We start from the raw sequence: 17,220 nt of genomic DNA, 5'->3' as shown, positions 1-17,220 counted from the left end.
AGCACCTCGCCGATCCCTGCCACCTTGGACAGGTAACCCCGTACCTCGGCCACCTGCTCCTCTGTAGTGACTGGATCCAGCTCCTCATTGCTGTACGTCTCTGATACACAAACACAACACGACTATGACGGCCAGTAATCCATCTATATTTGTACAAATGTTGTAACTCTCTCTCAAACATCACAACACAATATATTAACTGCAGTCAGGCTTTTTACGTAATTGTCTAAAAAATAATAATTCAGCAAAAATGTTGTTTGCTATTATGTTACTTTTGAGATGGACATTTTACAAATGCCTTAGACATTAGTCCACGTTGGGATTTACTTTTCAACATTCTACAAATGCACCGTTTTATGTTAAATCAAGAACGTCTCATTCGGATGTTTGACATCGTTTCCCATTGACTGGGAAACAGCTAAAACTCCCATAATGTTCCATATGACATGATAAAACCCTTTGAAAATTCATACACTAGATGCCAGAGGATGTAGTGCATAGTGTAAGTGCATAGTGTACATCGTTTGAGACACAACCTAAACCCGTCTGTGTCACTCTGTAACGAGTAAAACCTTCACATCCCTCACAACCTCAGGGGTGTGCCATCCAACCCATTAACATTCCTGAGGCTGACCCATAAACTAACAGAGCTGATAAATGATCCGTGACTCAGCCTGCAATCCGCATCTAACAGAGTTTATAAGGATACGCTTCAGTCCGATGATGACACATCTGTAAGCGCTTACCTTCCAGAAACCCAGAGCTCTCTTTGATGTAGGCGCCGAGTTGCTCAAAGATGCCGTTGATTTTCTTCTTGGCGGTGACGAAGTGCTTGAGCGGGGAAGCGTTGACCTCTGCCATGAGTCGCTTGTCCTTTTTGCCGACTGCGCTAGTGTTGGGCCGCAGGAAAACTAGAGACATTGCCCTGAAGCCAGAAAGAGAAAAATGGAAAGCACAAAAAGCAACTGAGTGATTGATTTAGGAAATGGTTTGTAAGACTCACCAGTCAGCATATGAGCTTTAAGTGGTTGCAGATAATAGGAAATCAATTAACACCTTCTGACCAATCAGAATAAAAACTCAACTACACTGTGGGATAAAAATACATTTCAAACACATTATACATTACATTTCATTTCGTTTTTCAGAACACTTGGCTGGCAACTGTGCAGACAGAGTTCACCCCCACTTCATGACCCATTTTTAGCATTTAAGGAAACTAAAAAGCTGGTTTAAATAAAAAACTAAACACATAATAGATATAAGAATAGCCAGGGTGAATAGAAATCAGCATATTGGGATGGAATGGTGGATGTCAGGGTAGAAATGTTCCTATTGTGTCTATTGTAAGGAGAAGTTTCCAGATGAACTTGTTTGCTTGCTTGTCGTGTTCTAATGCTGGGGCTGGAATAGATGCTTTTCGAAACGCTATTGTTTTAAAAACATGAAATAGGGTTCAAATAATTTTTTAAATAAATTCAGACACCGGGCTTAATCATGGTGTGGCTAAAAGGATGAGGTATGTGATTCTCTACACCCTAGGAGAGAAATGATGAAATTGTGTTGGTAAATAAGAGCTCTGCCAAAGTCAACAGAAGACTGTGATCAGTTTCACTCGTGAGGATTGCAGATATGCTGTACACCACACACACACACACACACACCAAAAGTCACCTTGAGCACACTCCCTGAACTTTAGGTCACTGCACACACTAAGAGAAGATCAGGGATCAGCTCCTGAAACTATAAATTAGTGCCTCCCTCTACACCGTGTACTTCCACTAAGGCTGAATAACATAATCTGTAATGACCAGGCTATAAATTAGGAATATTCTGTCCTAAAGTAGACCTTTTTCTACGTCTTGTGTGCAGATCACATAATTCACTTGCCTCAAATTTATTTGTATGTAGCTTAGATAAGTAGATAGCTACCTGACTTTCCCCTATAATATTTAGTTATCAAATCCATACAGGTCTAAATGCACATTTCTGTCATGCTAGACAAACAGACTACATTAGTGATGTGTGCTCTGATGCAGTTAAATAGCAAGTCGCTCATGGAAATAAACAGATACTAATGCTGTCATAATAAAAGTCCTTACCTTGGAGTATTACAACAATCTTGCGATAAGAAATCTAGCTTAAAAACAAGTAAAGAATTTAGAAATCTTTACAGAACATTCTTTGCTGATTTCAGCTGAGAGTTAACAGGAAGCAGAAACGAACAAGTCCAATGTCAATGTCATACAAGACACTGCTCTCTACACCGACACACAAAATCCGGGCAAAGCTGATATTTTCGCGTTAATCCGGCATCACCACTATCTCCTAACGTTCTTCATAAGATCCACACACGTCGTGTATTTAATGCTGCTTCATGTGTTCACCGCATGTCTCTCACATAGGGGTTACACCTCCACTGTATACTCTTTCACTTCCGCGATTTAACTGCGCGTTAGACAACACGGACATCTGATTGGCTGCGTCGTCCGTCCGTCTGTCTGTCTGTCCTAAAGCCACGCCCATTGAGCCCGCCCCTCGTATATGTGCCATAGCTCACGTGAAGGAGTTTGACTCAACTTTCACTATTATAGTCTTATTAAACAAGCCTCAGTGGTAGTGATCAACAACTACAATCCATGTTGCAGTATATATTAGTCTATTATTCTACTTACAAGCCGAGATAAGATGGCTAATAATCTCAAAATCCTAGAAATAAAGTCATATTAAATATGACTGCATTACACAGGATCAGTGCTTAAATGTGACATTAAAATTGATTTATATATTTTTATTTGACACCGCATCACTAATGCTCTTAAGTCTGAATGAGCTCAAATCCCCACAAACACACACACTACAAAACGCAGAGGAAAGCGTTTACAGAAATAGAAGAAAAGGGATATTAAAACAACAAAAGGGGACTAAATCTGCAGTAAGATGTTCAGCAAAAACAAATGGCTATATATTGTTCAGGTTTCCACAAACATTCAGTCAGTGCTCTAGGACCACATTATCTTTTTTTTATACGATTGAGCAATTGAGGGTTAAGGGTCTTGCTCAGGGGCCCAACAGTGCCAGCTTGGTGGACCTGGGATTCGAACTCACAACCTTCTGATCGGTAGGCCAACACCTTAACCACTAGGTCTTGCCCCACAATACTACATTTAAATCTAAATTAATTCCTAATTCTTGGTATAACCGCATTCATTAAACAGCTATTATGCAAGAATAATAATACTTGATGGTAAGCACTTGATTTCTGTGGATGTCTATGGCGTCATTCTGAACCCTGATTTAAAAAGGGGGGCGTGGTTTGCTCGATGCTTAAGATATACTTATTATTTCCATAAAATAGTTACATACAGTTGAGTTAATTAGCTAAATAATTAAGCATGTATATTAGCATGAAACAGATCATATTCCAACTTAAAGACACCAACGCGTGTCCTTGGCTAGCATCACCGTTAAAAGTGGTCAAATTACTGACAGAGATTCCAATCAAGATCATTAACATTAAATTACACAACATGCAGAAATAGAACTAATGTTGAAAATCAGTATCAACTTACCAGGGAAGAAGCGACTATGAGAAGTCTACAGGCATGTTGGACCAAAACAACGTTTATTTCCTCTCACTGAAATCCCCTAACAGTGTGTCTGATATGGTAAACAACAGGAGCAGAAAACTGAGAAACACCAGTGAACCTTTAGCTGCTACCTGAAAGTAAAAGTAATACAGTATTAGCATTAGCGAGCTGAGCTAGTAAGATAGTGACATGTAAGCTCGATATATAAAGTCAAATAACGAACAAATGATGTAGAAATATCTCAGTTATCGTTACCAACACAACTGTCCCTACTAAGCTGAAAAAATAAATGCAGTAAGTAGCTCGGTTACATAAAACTGGCGTTTGTTCGATTACTGGCCAGCATTAGCATTACCTACTTTCCTCCGGCTACAATTTATGACGTCATCATAACGCGCCATACGTTGTCATATACCATAACAGTACTACAGAATGTTAATACAATGAAAAATATAAATAAGCAAATTTAGAATACCATCCATATTTGAAACGAAATTTAAAAACGTAATCGATTAACAACATTTTTTTAATATTAACATGTAATTATATAGATTAGAGGTTACAAATCATATACAGTTCTGTCATATATATATATATATATATATGACAGAACTGTATATCTCTGTCACACACACATACACACATATATATATATATATATATATATATATATATATATATATATATATATATATATATATATAATGAAAATGTTAGATGTTTATTTAAAAAATATTTTATAATTGTTATTAAAGAATAACAAATAACGTAATAAACCACATTTTATGGGTTTACCTGCAAAAAAACGAGTAAGTCAATTATTGACTATGTCATGTTTAGTACTGTTCAAGTTTCTCTATGGTAGTTTTCTTTTTATGTTTTTTTTTTATTATTTAAGGTTAATACACTACTACCGACTACTGGACTTATTGTGAACTGCAAATAATAATTAATATTGCTTTTTAAGTTGGTTTTTATGCACTTTTTGAAAACCTAGTAACTAGAGAGAGTGAAGATAGATGAGAACTTCCATAAAACTTAATATAATTACTACTTTTGTTTTCTTTTGCATTCAGTAGTACATTCAACAAATATATTAATAACGGGGACTTTAATATATTTGAGCAGCAGTGAACGAGAATAATCATTACTTTTTTTTTTAAATGACTTGAGTAAATCAGTGAGATTCACTAAGTTAATCACAGTAGCTTACACAATCAATGTCTATCTGTAATATTAGTCACATTCAGAGTGTTACTGCCTTTGCTTGGTGGGATCCGAACCAGCAAAGATTGCCTGTCTTCGTGTATCAAGAACATCTCTATATTCTGCAGTTACTTTATTTTCCCTCCTTTTTGAAAGTCTCACTGAAAAAGATCTGAGCATCATGGAACCTGCCAGCATATCTTAAGCTCAAGGAAGGACAGCGAGGAACAATTTGAGCATTCATCATGGTAGGATTCATTCAGGTGAACACAGCCTGGGACGAAGCCCAGCACGTTTTCTCAACAAACAGTGCCTCCTGACTGAAATGTGTGTCCTCAGCTAATATAAAGAAGTTCCCCTATTGTATATAATCAGATCTACAAATGAAGACTAATATGTTACAACAACAAATATTGGATTTACTTTGTAAAATCAAGGTGTTAAATAATCTTTAATCCAATATAAAAAAAAATATAAAGAAAACAGTCACTTTTTATTGTTTTGTAAATAAAAAAAATGGATGCTTTACCATTAAACAATGAATTAAAAGAGACAAAACACACAAAATATACATCAGCCTCATCTAAACAGTAGCACTGTTTCCCTGGGAAACGTATCAAGAAAAAAGAGAGTGTATAATTCAGTTATCCCAGGCCAATTTGAAAAAAAAAAAACAAACAACATACCAGATGAATGGAGTGACTGCTTTAAAAAAAAAAGATAAATAAATTAAAAAAAAAAAAATCAAAGTAAACTATTTTGGCCTTCGAATTACAGATGTGGTAGTACAGTATAACTTTTACAACAATGAAAGGCACAGTTTTAATGATTTTCAACACAGTTACATTGATTGACGTCTTGGACTAAAGAAAGTGACTGTAACATGGATTTCCTTTAAAGATTTACAAATTATGGGTCCACAAATGAGACAGCAATGTATCTGACACCCGCTGTTGTGGGTAGACCCTCATGGTAGTGTGTTAAACGGCCAGGGTGCATGAGGGCCCAGCCCTTCCTTGGAGCCTGTATGGAGCAGTCGTACCTGAGGAACCGACAGCCGCCACCCTGAAGATAGAAGAAAGTGATAATTAGTCACATAGAAATGCTTGCTGACAAAACCCTGTCCAAAAGTACACTGTTAAATTAAAGTAAATACATGAGCCTGTTACTGAAGCTTGCTTGCTTATTTATTTATTTATTTGTTTGTTTGTTTGTTTGCTTGCTTATTTCCTACAGGCTGAAACACATGCTTTATATAGTAACACTATCTTCCTGGAACAAAAAGAAAATGAAAACAGAGGCTAATTACCTAATTATACAAGTACGCATATTAAATTTCTAAACATTTTGCAAATCTCAAAACCTTTTTTTTTTTTATTAATTCTGCATAAGTCTATAAGGCTTATAAGTTACCTACACAATAATTTACCCTTTGATGTATTAAGAGGGAATTTTGTATGGCCAATGTAACAAAGCTTCATGTATTTAACCAGGCGAAACTTTATACGCTTAATATATTTCGAGGAGTATATTACATTTTTCGGTATATTTCAACAACAATCCGCTGTCTGATACTTCGCTGAATCGGCCAAAAGAAAGCGTTTTAATTTACGAACAGCACACAGAAACATGATGCATATTATAGTAAAGATTATGTATGATGCTTAAGTTCATGAATAGAGTGCTTTCTTTATTTGCACTTGTGCCTTCGCACATTTTGGCCACAAACTGCTGATCTGGTCGGCTCAATTCTTTCCCCCTCTGATGTTTGATGTGGACTTTTTTATTCCAAAGGTGTTAAAGCCAAACAAACAGGAAGTCAAAAGGTAAATGGCTGTTTGAGCATGAAAGAGTAAAAAGAAGTGAATGAACTGTTTAAATGTGAATTGTCTGAAGTCGCAATGCAGATTGAAGTCAATTTAGCCCTACATGCAAGGAAAAACTAGTTAAGACCTTTTAGTGTACAGGCAGTAAAAGCATAATCACATCACCAACATAAAAATGCTTTCGGTTTCAGCCTAAACATGCAGCATGATTTTTTGAGGGTGAAATCAGGGATGTGGTACCCTAGTGGTTAAGATGTTGGGCTACCAATCGGAAAGTTGTGAGTTCAATTCCTACGTCCACCAAGCTGCCACTGCTGGGCCCCTGAGCAAGGCCCTTAACCCTCAGTTGCTCAGTTGTATAAAAAAATGTAAGTCGCTCTAGATAAGGGTGTACATGTCAATGTCAAATACTTGCATCAAAAATCCACAGTCTATTAAAATATAATATGTCACTGACATATTAATCCCAGGAAGAAAAAAAAAAGCAGCCTTAGGTTACACACGAACACCAGAAGACACTCTCTCACTCACCTCAAAGTCAATTCCCACTTGATTAAGGGCAAGATTTATAGTAAAAGTAGAGGCGTCATGATGAGGCCTTAACGACGGCTGTTCATCGGGTTTATACCTAACTACAAAGGCCAAGTCAAACTGAGCCTGCAAAGGAGAGACAACAGACACACACAAAAGAGGTCATGCAGCATTCACAAGCTGGACAGCGTCCCACAAGAGCGAGGAAAAAAGGACAGAGGGGGGAAAAAAAAGCCCAGCTCCCCTGCATCACTACAGCCACCAGAGTGTCTCCTTTCTTTGTGTTTTCAGTGCAGCTCCTTCTGTGACAACGAGACCGTTATTTACCTGATAATCAACGTCTTTGCTGTTGAGTGCTATATTAATAGTAAAAGTAGAGGCGTCATGATGCGGGGTGAGCAGGGGCTGCTCGTCAGGTTTATACCTCACTACAAAGTTCAGGTAGGAGGTACACTGATGAGAAAAAAAAGACATGGATGAGACAAATCTGGCAAATCTAACTTTTTCTCTCTGGGGTTTATTTACAAATTATGCCTGGGCCACACTAGAGTCTGATTCACCAAGTAATGTAATATAAATGTCTCGATATAAGCGTGTATAAAATCTAGTCTTAACCTTACATGTACGAATCGGTACTGTAAAAAATATATAAAACGAAATAAATCTGTGATTATATCCAGAGACAAGAATGTATTAAATCTTGTAGTGTGCTCCAGGCATGAGTGACTTACCAGTCTTTTGAGAATTTAATTAATTTGCATTATCTGGTCAACCTGCATGAATAATGTTGAATGTAACAAGAGGTTATTAAACACTTTCACTCATATCTACACAATATAATCATTTCTTAATTGGAAAAATGATGCGATGGAAAAATGCGGGACGATTTTACACGAGGCAGGTCATACAGTAAGTCAACAGCAATATGGTGCAGTCTTACTTCAACACAGGGTATAAAAACATGACAATGATCGCTGTAGAGAAGGAGTAATATTCTATACCTTAAACAAAAAAATGTGTAAGACAGAGAGTGTGAATGAGAGAGAGAGAGAAAGCGAGACATAAAAAAAAGGGCAGTACCTTTGTGTAATACCCAGGAAACATTTTCTCCGTCACTGGTGCAATATATTCCAAGAGGAACTTGTGCCATTCTTTTTCAAAGTTGATCTGATTCATGTGAATATCAATAGTGGGGACGTTCTCGTAGCCACCCTGGATCCGTGTGTCCTGCAAGAAGAAAACAACAAGTATGACGTTGGAGAAGGAATTCCTGTGCATAGGAATTATGGCTCTTTAAAAGAACTAAAACGTGGAGCATAAACGTGTGTGTTTAACCTAATGGGAAATACCTCCCATGGTGAAAAAAAAACAACAACTCCATACCACATTGCCACCTCCTGACCACTGGCCAAAATTTTCCATTTCTTCAATAATTTGGTCACAAGCCACGTTGGTGAAAATAGGAAACCAGTATACATCAGGGCACGGCTGCACGACAGGCGAAGATGTTAATGAGTAAGGCGGGACATTTGGATAACCTATCTTAAAAACAATGAAGCCTTCAGCCAGTCTTCGGCCGCTGATACGTACCGTTTCAATTAGATTGTCGTTCAAAGTTCTTGAGTAATTTGGATGAATGTATCGCTCTTTCCAGTCCTGTAAAGAAATAACCGACAGCGAATTATTATTAGCGATAGCGATGTCTTATGATAGTAGAAATATCCACAATTTCCACGTACCTCGGGGTTATCAAAGATCTGCCAGAGATCGTTGTGAAGGTGATTCGTCTGGTAGTTTTCCGTATTCAGGATTCGGCCGTATGTATGCATGTTTGTTACAAACATGAAGACTCCCTTAACGGGAAAAAAAAAGAAGTCAGGATCTGCGCTCACATACAATTTAGCCTTTTTTTCAATAATAAATAAATATTCTGCTGACTCCTGCACAAATAATACCAAAAGGTCGATACATTCATGTGAATTTGTATATTTAATTGGATTTTTTTTAAAAAAACAAAAAAACTGGGTGTTGCCTAAAGGAGAAGGTTTTTTTTTAATTGAAAGCCCGATGTTGTAATTATTGATATGATTATTTTTTTATTCCCACAGCTTCAATATCAGCTTAAAAGCAGTCTGGCCGTTCTCCCTGAGCTTTCTGATCAACAAGTCTGGCCATTTCTGACCATAGAACTGCTGCTCTCTGGATTTGTTTTCCTTTGTAAAATCTAAAGACTTTTGTGAAAATTCCAGATAATCAGGAGTTTCTGAGCTACTCGAACCAGACCATCTAGCGCCAAAACAGGTCTGCAATCATATTTTGACTGCATCTTTTTCATTTTAAAGAAAAAAATTGTCAGTGTACTGACCTGGTCCCGCACTCTGGAGCAGAAGGCCATATCTGGGTCGAGGCTTGCCGACTGGAAGAGATCCGGAGCCTTTAATTCGTTCCTCAGGATGTCGGCTCTCACCAGGTACACCTGAGACACGTATGGAACGTTCCAGATACCCCTGAAGAAGAACACAAAAAAATATGTGTCACAGTTTGCCAAGCGAAGTCTACAATATGATCCCTGTGTCGGAATTTCATGCACCGTTCTCAAATACACACGTCCGCAAAAATCGGGTAAATTTCAGATAAACTTACACTCTGCGACCCTGAACAATGTCCACATAATCCTCAGACCTAGCGTAGTAACCATCAGCACTAAGAGCTCCCCAGAAATTAGACCACAGCCGACCGGGCTTGCTCATCATTGGCGCTATGAATGGTCTGTGGAGAAAGGAATGAGACGATGACTGGGACCGGGTTTAATAACGAAGTCTTCGTGTGATAGCTGCCTCTGCTGCTGCCACAGTTTCACAATCTCATGAGGGGCAACAATAATTTCCAGAGAAGCAGCAATAATTTTCTAATAATTCATAGAAAAGTCTATATCTTGGTGTATTCAACTGGCTTGGAGGATTTTCTATATTTTTTGTGAACAAACAAAAAAGTCTCACTTACTTATTTAACTCGATTAGTATCTTAAGTATGTCTTCGTTCTTCAGAACCACATCTGCGTCCATACTGAAGAAGTATTCGCACTCCATATCATCTCGACACATGTCACTTTGTGGGGGAAAAAAGAAAGAAAGAAAAGAAAATTAAGAGTCTTTATTCCAGATAAACTGACAGCAATTAGTGTATTCCAGGAATAACACACAACACGCTCTGGTATGTTAGACCGAGACGGATTTACACCTTAATTTTCATGAATGTCGTTGACATTTTAAAACTCACAAGCCTATATTGCGTGACGTAACGTGGTCGACACCCTCGTTGGGCCCGATCAGCTTCACAGCCTGATATTCCTCCTCATGATTCTGTAGAAAAGCGTGGATGTGCTGCTCGTGATGGGGCTCCTGGAAAAGAACAAAATCAATTACGATGGAGACGATACGTGAAAAAAAGTCTGAAAAAATGATAATAAAAAGAATTCAAAAAGAATCTAGATGTCAAACTAAACTTTTAATTGGATAATGACAGTATCAAATATTTTTAAAACAATACAAGATATCAAAATATATACAAAACCATCAAGAGTGTTGTTTGTTTAAAATATGGACTGAAATGATGAGCATAACGTCTCACCTGGTTGGAAATGAAGAGTTGAAGGCGCTTTTTGGGGTACTGGAGACGGAGAAGACGCTCGAAGAAGACCGTTAGGAATGGAGTGGGCTGCTGAATAAAGATGCCGATGACCACGCTGGGATACTCACTCTCCTGCGGACGAACGACAAGCTCATCTTCTATACTGTACAATTTTCCACTGAGGATGATCGATCTATCTTGTCTTGCCGTTTCCAGCAGTTAAAATCTTCAAATTTACATTATAGGAATTCAAAGAACATTAAAATGTAACCTTATTTAATGTTTCTTATTAAGCAATATCTTAATCATATATCTTTATATAACTAATAACTGGTAATAAAGTTGTAAAGGTAGAGTAGAGGTAGATCTTTACTTTTTTTGTCATTACACTCTCATTACACTCAAAGGTTTAGCTAAAGGCTCGTTCCTTTTTGTTTGTATATTCAGGAAGATTATTGGCTTATAAATCTTAAGATAACACCAAGTTTAACTATAAGACTGGAAATAAGATTTTGAATTATGACATTTAAAGCATTACAGTAAAAAAAACATGCCAAATAACACGACACAATAGGTTTTAATTTTATTATTACAATAAAAATTCATTTTCACTTTAAAGCATATTACACCAAATTACATAAAACTCCAGCTAAACTAATTGGGATGTGAAAAATCCTGAGCATAAGAATGTAAGGGTATAAATCCATACAGTATTGTTGAAGAGAATAATAACAATAAAAAAATTAGATACAAGGATGATCAAATGTGATGCCTGGAGTTAAAAAGGCCTCCATTACCTATAAGGCCTGAAACAAAAGGGAACTCAAAGCAAAAAAAAAAAAAACTACCTTGAGTCCCGAGAGAGGCCGCAAGTCCTCCTGGCAAACCGTACAGCCTGTCTCGAAGGTCCAAACCTTTGGGATGTAGTTGCCAAGGTAATTTACCTGAAGCTAGAAAACGCATGCAAATAGAGAAGCGTTCATGAAAAGTAGGCTTATAATACATTATTAATGCATATTTCCGACGGAATGATTTTTTTTTTTTTTTAAAGCATTGTTTACCTTTGTAGGCCCATTTCCATGGACGATAACAGGTAGGGTGTCATAGAGCACATTTCTGGCCCTCGCTCTTCCATTCTCAAACTTGAGCACCACTTCATCTGATCGGAAAAAAAACCCCATCCCATCAACATTTCCCTTTCAAGCCTCATTGTAACAGTTGTGTGAGCTGTCTGTTGTTAAATGACCCAGAAAAGACAGGTTTCCCACTAGGATAAAGAAAGAACGCTCTTTTGTACTGCACTACTTCCTCCACATTTGTGCAGTTATCTAAACACAGATCTCTTGCACCAAGTGATTCTGTCATCTTTTATCTACTGCCAATAAAGGAAATACAGTCAAACTGCAATCTGAGCTTACTCTTCTGCTCAAACAGAACAGGTTGCTTTCTTTAACGCCACCCCCATAAACATGCAGAATAAATAACATTTATTCAAAAGCATCTGCTGGATCATCATTCATTTACCAGAGGCCCAGCTGTTTACAGTGGTTTTAATAGGTCACACTAACAGCCAGTTGAGAATGAGAGCTGAGGCTTTGAGAACACACAGAAGGTTTCTCTTAGCACCTAGCTATCACCGGACTGAAGGCAGAAACAAGAATAAACGGTGGCTTTGCGTTCAGCTGGCCTACGTGTGCACAGGCACATCCTACAGTCGACTCTCACATTCCACTCCCTGGGGCAAACGGAGGCAGGCGGGGAAATAAGGGCTTACAGAAGTTTGGAAGAATGCCAAAGCTCCAGCCTCTAGCTCCTATTCCTGCAGCGAGACCTTCTGAAGAAATGAGTCTGGACTCAACGCAAAATAGATCATCAATTCCATCCTTTACTCTTACCATCAAAGCAAGCCAAAGCTGAGGCATCATTAAGCAGGAAATTTACAGAAAAGGTGTAAATCTGCCTTTCTTTTTTAAGGCCCTCCTAGTGTAGATGTTTACAAGCGATAAAATCTGCAGTGTTGTTACACTGTTCTTGGACAAGTCAGCAACTTTGCTTCCCTATAAAGCAGTTCAGTAAATTGTCTTCTCCTGTGTAATCAAACTCTTTTGCTTTGCCTACATTTACACGGCATGACAACTCACCTAGAGCTCCGTACAGGTTCTGGAACAATCTGCACTTGTTATCGAGAGTTATATTTATGGATTTCTGTGGAAGAAATGACAAGGCAGAGGAGAGAAAATATCAGCACCAAAACACATTATTAATGCTCAAAAAAAAAAAAATGAGACAAACGTGATTCTTTCTTTTACAAAATGTTAACGATAAAGATGATGCTCACCCGCTTCTCAGTGTCGATGTATAGTTTGGTATAAAAGAGCTGGTCACTGTCGTCATCTTTCCCTGACCAATCAGAGACCATCTTTTTAATGTTTTGGGCATAGCCGATGAAGCCTGGACACAGAAAAGGAAGAAGATCTCTGAGCACTACAGCAGAAACTAGAGGTATAACAAATGGGATTGTTTCTCGGTTTCCAGTTTCCTGTCTCATGTTTCCATGTTCCCACATCTGATTTTCACATTATCATGGAAGGTGAAGGGGGGGCTGCTTACTGACAATCAAACGGTGCCAGATTTTTTCACAGCTGTTCGTTCACTACATCAGCTAATAACAATGTAGTACATTTACTGAACATAGTCAAGACTAGATGTTAAGGAAAATGGGGCAGCTTCAAACTCGTGGCAGGATGTCCAATAAATGGCAAACATTTAATGTGGAGACATCTGAATCACAAAGGTGTTGACTTATTTTCAGTCACAGCTACGGGAGCAAAACAACTATTGTTTCTATGATAACCGTGGATTTACGTCGGCTTCGATGGTGGGCGTGTTATATGATTCTAAAAAAAAAAAAAAAAGAAGAGATGCTGGTGAGAGAACAACTGTTTACAGGCGTAATAACACAAGTCATAACAGGATATTTAAATAAATTCTTTATTTAGTTGAAGTTAATCATTGGAATTAACTTTGGTACTAGTAATAATAATAATAATAATAATAATAATAATAATAATAATAATAATAATAATAATAATAATAATAATAATAATAATCCTGAGATTATTTTCCAATCAGAGCACTTTAATTCCTTAGAAATGTGCTTACTTAAATAACTTTACTTCTTATATAAAATGAAGTAATATACTACACTACAGGTTCCCAAACCTGGTGCCAAACTCAGGTTTTCTTTGCTCTAAAGCACCCAAAGGTCAAAATCACTTAGCTGATTAGTTGAATGGGTGTGTTGATGCAGGAAAAACAAGACAGGGAGAAGGTTGTTCAGGACCAGAGATGGGAATGTCAGTGCAAATATTAACCTCATCAAGTGTTAACAGCTTAGTGAACAATGTTTGCTGTGTCAACAATAAGACAAGCACATGCCTCCTGCTCCGAGAAACCTCTTCCCTTCCCTGACATGTGGGTGCTTGTCCTCCAGATGGCGGTCCGGCCAGATGAGGGTCTCGGCAGAGAATACCACCTTGTGCTTGGTCTGCTGGAACTTCTTCAGCAGTTCTTTTGGGCCCGAAGAGAAGATCACGTCATAGCTGCAGGACATCCCAAGACAAGATTAAGGTCTCACATTTATAAAGTTCTGGACTAGCTTTTATCTTTAGCCACAATGTTATTTTTGCTCATTACGACATCACATTTTTTTCAATACACAATAATCTTGTGAACAGCGCAAATCTCAATGTGAATTACTTTAAGTGGCTAAAACGCCACCGCTGTCAAACAGTCATCATTTTCCTTATGTGAAATTTCAGCATTTGTTTTAAACCTTAGTCCCTTCAATAGATTATCTATTTTTTGCTATGAAAGTAATTGTTTAAGGATAATTTTTTATGATCTCGTACATTTTCAGTAAAGTGTTCTAAAAAAAAAAAAAATAAATAAAAGTATTAATCTAAAATCTAATCCAGTGTTTCTGGCCCTTTATAGTTCGACTATGAATTTTTCATTTCAGTGTAAAATTACCCTTAACGGATGCGTAATTTATTTAAATAAATCAACAGTAGGAGTAAATACCTGTCTACAAAGAGGATGATTTTGTCCTTCTCCTTTACGCTATCCAAAGCAGACTTCAAAAGTCGCACTTTCTGTCCTCCTCCTGGCGCAGACATGTAGTCCCCACCGGTCCATTTCTCACCCCTGCCAAGAACCTACAAAAGGGAAAAATAAATGATTAGCACTGGGAGCAACAACACACGCATGCACTTATGCTTAAAGCTAGAGAAATATCACAAAACCTTAATTGTGTAGTTAAACTGCCGTGCAGATCTCATAAACCGCTTAAATCCATCGCTTTCTTTTGTAGCTACAGTTAATACTAGGAGTTTATCTGTGGGGAGAAAAAAAAGATGTGCAGAAATGAAATTATTCCTACAGTAAAGACATAAGATGCTGCTGATAAAAGTACTCTGTGTGCATAGGTGTTATTGGGTTTAATTTAACAGAGTGGCTTTCTGTGCAATGAAAAAAAAAAACCTTTCCTTGTAAAACTCCAGCTGCATGAAGCTTTCTTCATTTTACTTCATTCTGAGGTTTTCAAATTTCTATGTGACGTTTGGTAAAAGGATTGTTAAGAAAATAGCAGTTTTTCCACAAATGGATGATAATGTACACTTCACCAACTAAATGCTCTGTGCTTAAACTATGACCACAAGACTACAAGTTTAAATCCCATCGTTTGGGCCCCTGAACGAGCTCCTTAAACCACAATTAATGCAAAGGAGGATGATGGGTTTAAATCTCAGAGCCCTAACATTGACATAACTAGTCAAATCAGGCAGACATCCTACTGAAATGTAATAGCCCGATCCAATGTGAAACAATTCCCTAATATTATATACCAATGAATATATACAAATATAGCTCTCCAGACGTTTTATTACACCTGTTATTATAACTGTCTAGGGGTTCGCTGACAAGTAGTGTAGTAGTAATAGTAGCCAAATAGTGTTTGCTTTGCAATAAGGATAAATCACATGGGGCCCCAAATTAAGTTACAAAAAAAAAAATAATAATAATTATATATATATATGCTTTACCGCCAACCAGTTTGTAAGTTTGCTATAAAAATAAACATCCAGTCTTACAAACTTATACAGTTCCAAAAAAAGAAATCATGTTTTAAGTATGAAGTTTTAAGATTAAAGTGTCCAGTAAATGAATGATTTTGAATGAATTTGCAAATCTTGACTAAAACTAAGAGCAAAAACCTGATAAAACTTGATCATTTCTTCATGTCCAAATGGAGCTGTGAGAATGAAATGAGGAGCCCTGCAGCCTACGTGCCTCGGGGGTCGTGAATAATGGGGAATAAAACATCCACCTCTTTCTTCCCCTTTACCACGACATTCTACACATTTAGAAACGTGTCATAAACGGATATATAACTGTAAGAGGAACCTTTTTTTTTTTCATTTATGGCGCAAATGCATGTTTTGTTTACTCAGCATTCAGCTCTTTAAAGGGAAACAAAAAACGAAGGAAAGAAAGCGGATCTTCTTTATGTGACTTCTAACAGTAAGTCTAATACTGAAGTTACCTTTAATAAGAATTAGCTTCGATAAAACTTTAGAACTTGGAGGAAAAAAAATCACCAATAAAAGGAAACTCGTTTTGTGTTTGGAATTCCGGAAGGATGAATTTAGCTGTTATACTGACAGAGTTATAAATCAATTCAATCTGAAAGTACTGGATTGAGCATCTGAGCTATTTTACACACACACACACACACACAAACACCAAAAAAACTATATATATATATATATATATATATATATATATATATATATATATATATATATATATATATATATATATAATAAAAATCTCAGCCGCTGCTTGTAAAATAACTGAACTGGCTCTGGCATGCACACTCCACGTCAGCGACACACACACTCTCTCTCTCTCTCTCTCTCTCTCACACACACACACACACACACACACACACACACACACACACACACACACACACACACACACACACAGAGGATTTTATCACAAGCTCCATTCTTATCATTTCCACAAACCTCTACATTCATACACACCAGTTCGAAGCTATGATTTGTTTGTTTATGCTACATTTGCTAACACACGCTAACATTGAGCTCTCTTCTGTATGCTCTGTAAATCCTAGCTTTACCTTCAGGAATTGGTCCCTTTGGCTCACAGTGTAACGGAGAAAATACGCTCATGCATAAAAGTCCAAGCACAAATGTTAGCGTTTCGGTCTTCATATTTATAAATAAAAAAAAATCGTGGTGTTATCGAAAATAAATGCGTCCTGGGTTCTAGAGGTTTCGAGTAAAAGTTAGGCTAACTTATATAAACAGAGGTGAGCCCACCCTTTCCAGTGAGACTGCCCAGTTAGCTAC

The 17,220-nt window shown here is 37.4% G+C and overlaps 2 protein-coding genes across 9 annotated transcripts in view; both read right to left on the bottom strand.

Moving 5' to 3' along the window:
- The window catches only part of mfn2 (mitofusin 2), a 16,132-nt gene extending 12,072 nt beyond the window's left edge, over window positions 1-4,060 (bottom strand). The window contains exons 1-4 of one of the 6 annotated variants that reach the window (XM_047799936.1): window positions 3,946-4,060; window positions 3,573-3,721; window positions 747-925; window positions 1-100 (exon numbers count right to left, since the gene is read on the bottom strand). The exon at window positions 1-100 is cut by the window's left edge and continues 36 nt beyond it. In XM_047799936.1, coding sequence (XP_047655892.1) covers window positions 1-100; window positions 747-921 — 275 coding nt within the window. In that variant the 5' untranslated portion in view covers window positions 922-925; window positions 3,573-3,721; window positions 3,946-4,060. Of the gene's footprint in view, window positions 101-746; window positions 926-2,102; window positions 2,439-3,572; window positions 3,722-3,813 lie in introns of those variants that run through there. The other 5 variants (XM_047799938.1, XM_047799935.1, XM_047799933.1 and 2 more) reach the window with 5 other exon arrangements.
- A 1,168-nt stretch (window positions 4,061-5,228) lies between these two features.
- Window positions 5,229-17,220, bottom strand: plod1a (procollagen-lysine, 2-oxoglutarate 5-dioxygenase 1a). 3 transcript variants are annotated; one of them, XM_027166941.2, is made up of 20 exons: window positions 16,989-17,220; window positions 15,088-15,179; window positions 14,867-15,000; window positions 14,222-14,385; window positions 13,122-13,234; window positions 12,925-12,988; window positions 11,845-11,942; window positions 11,632-11,733; window positions 10,784-10,915; window positions 10,433-10,554; window positions 10,157-10,261; window positions 9,797-9,922; window positions 9,519-9,660; window positions 8,893-9,006; window positions 8,744-8,809; window positions 8,537-8,641; window positions 8,234-8,380; window positions 7,481-7,606; window positions 7,154-7,279; window positions 5,229-5,861 (listed from the first exon to the last, which is right to left on the bottom strand). In XM_027166941.2, exons 1-20 carry the CDS (start codon window positions 17,080-17,082, stop codon window positions 5,706-5,708), a joined length of 2,328 nt encoding a protein of 775 aa, XP_027022742.2. In that variant the 5' UTR covers window positions 17,083-17,220; the 3' UTR covers window positions 5,229-5,705. The 3 variants fall into 3 exon arrangements, with proteins under 3 accessions (XP_027022742.2, XP_027022744.2, XP_027022743.2); XM_027166943.2 differs by lacking the exon at window positions 7,154-7,279 and having other exon boundaries at window positions 16,989-17,219; XM_027166942.2 differs by lacking the exon at window positions 7,481-7,606 and having other exon boundaries at window positions 16,989-17,219.

The sequence above is a fragment of the Tachysurus fulvidraco genome, chromosome 14 (assembly GCF_022655615.1).
Source record: "Tachysurus fulvidraco isolate hzauxx_2018 chromosome 14, HZAU_PFXX_2.0, whole genome shotgun sequence".
Classification (NCBI taxonomy): Eukaryota; Metazoa; Chordata; class Actinopteri; order Siluriformes; family Bagridae; genus Tachysurus; species Tachysurus fulvidraco.
The sequence above is the reverse complement of the archived record's forward strand: the minus strand, read 5'-3'. Positions and strand labels throughout refer to the sequence as shown.

Bases quoted from the DNA above. Each gene is read 5' to 3' on its own strand.
- plod1a (XM_027166941.2), bottom strand. From the start codon at position 17,082: ATGAAGACCGAAACGCTAACATTTGTGCTTGGACTTTTATGCATGAGC. The intron at 12,989-13,121 runs GTGAGCATCATC...TTTCTTCCACAG, and splicing joins ACATCGACACTGAGAAGCGG to AAATCCATAAATATAACTCT. The intron at 8,381-8,536 runs GTATGGAGTTGT...TTCTTCTTGCAG, and splicing joins GGTCAGGAGGTGGCAATGTG to GACACACGGATCCAGGGTGG.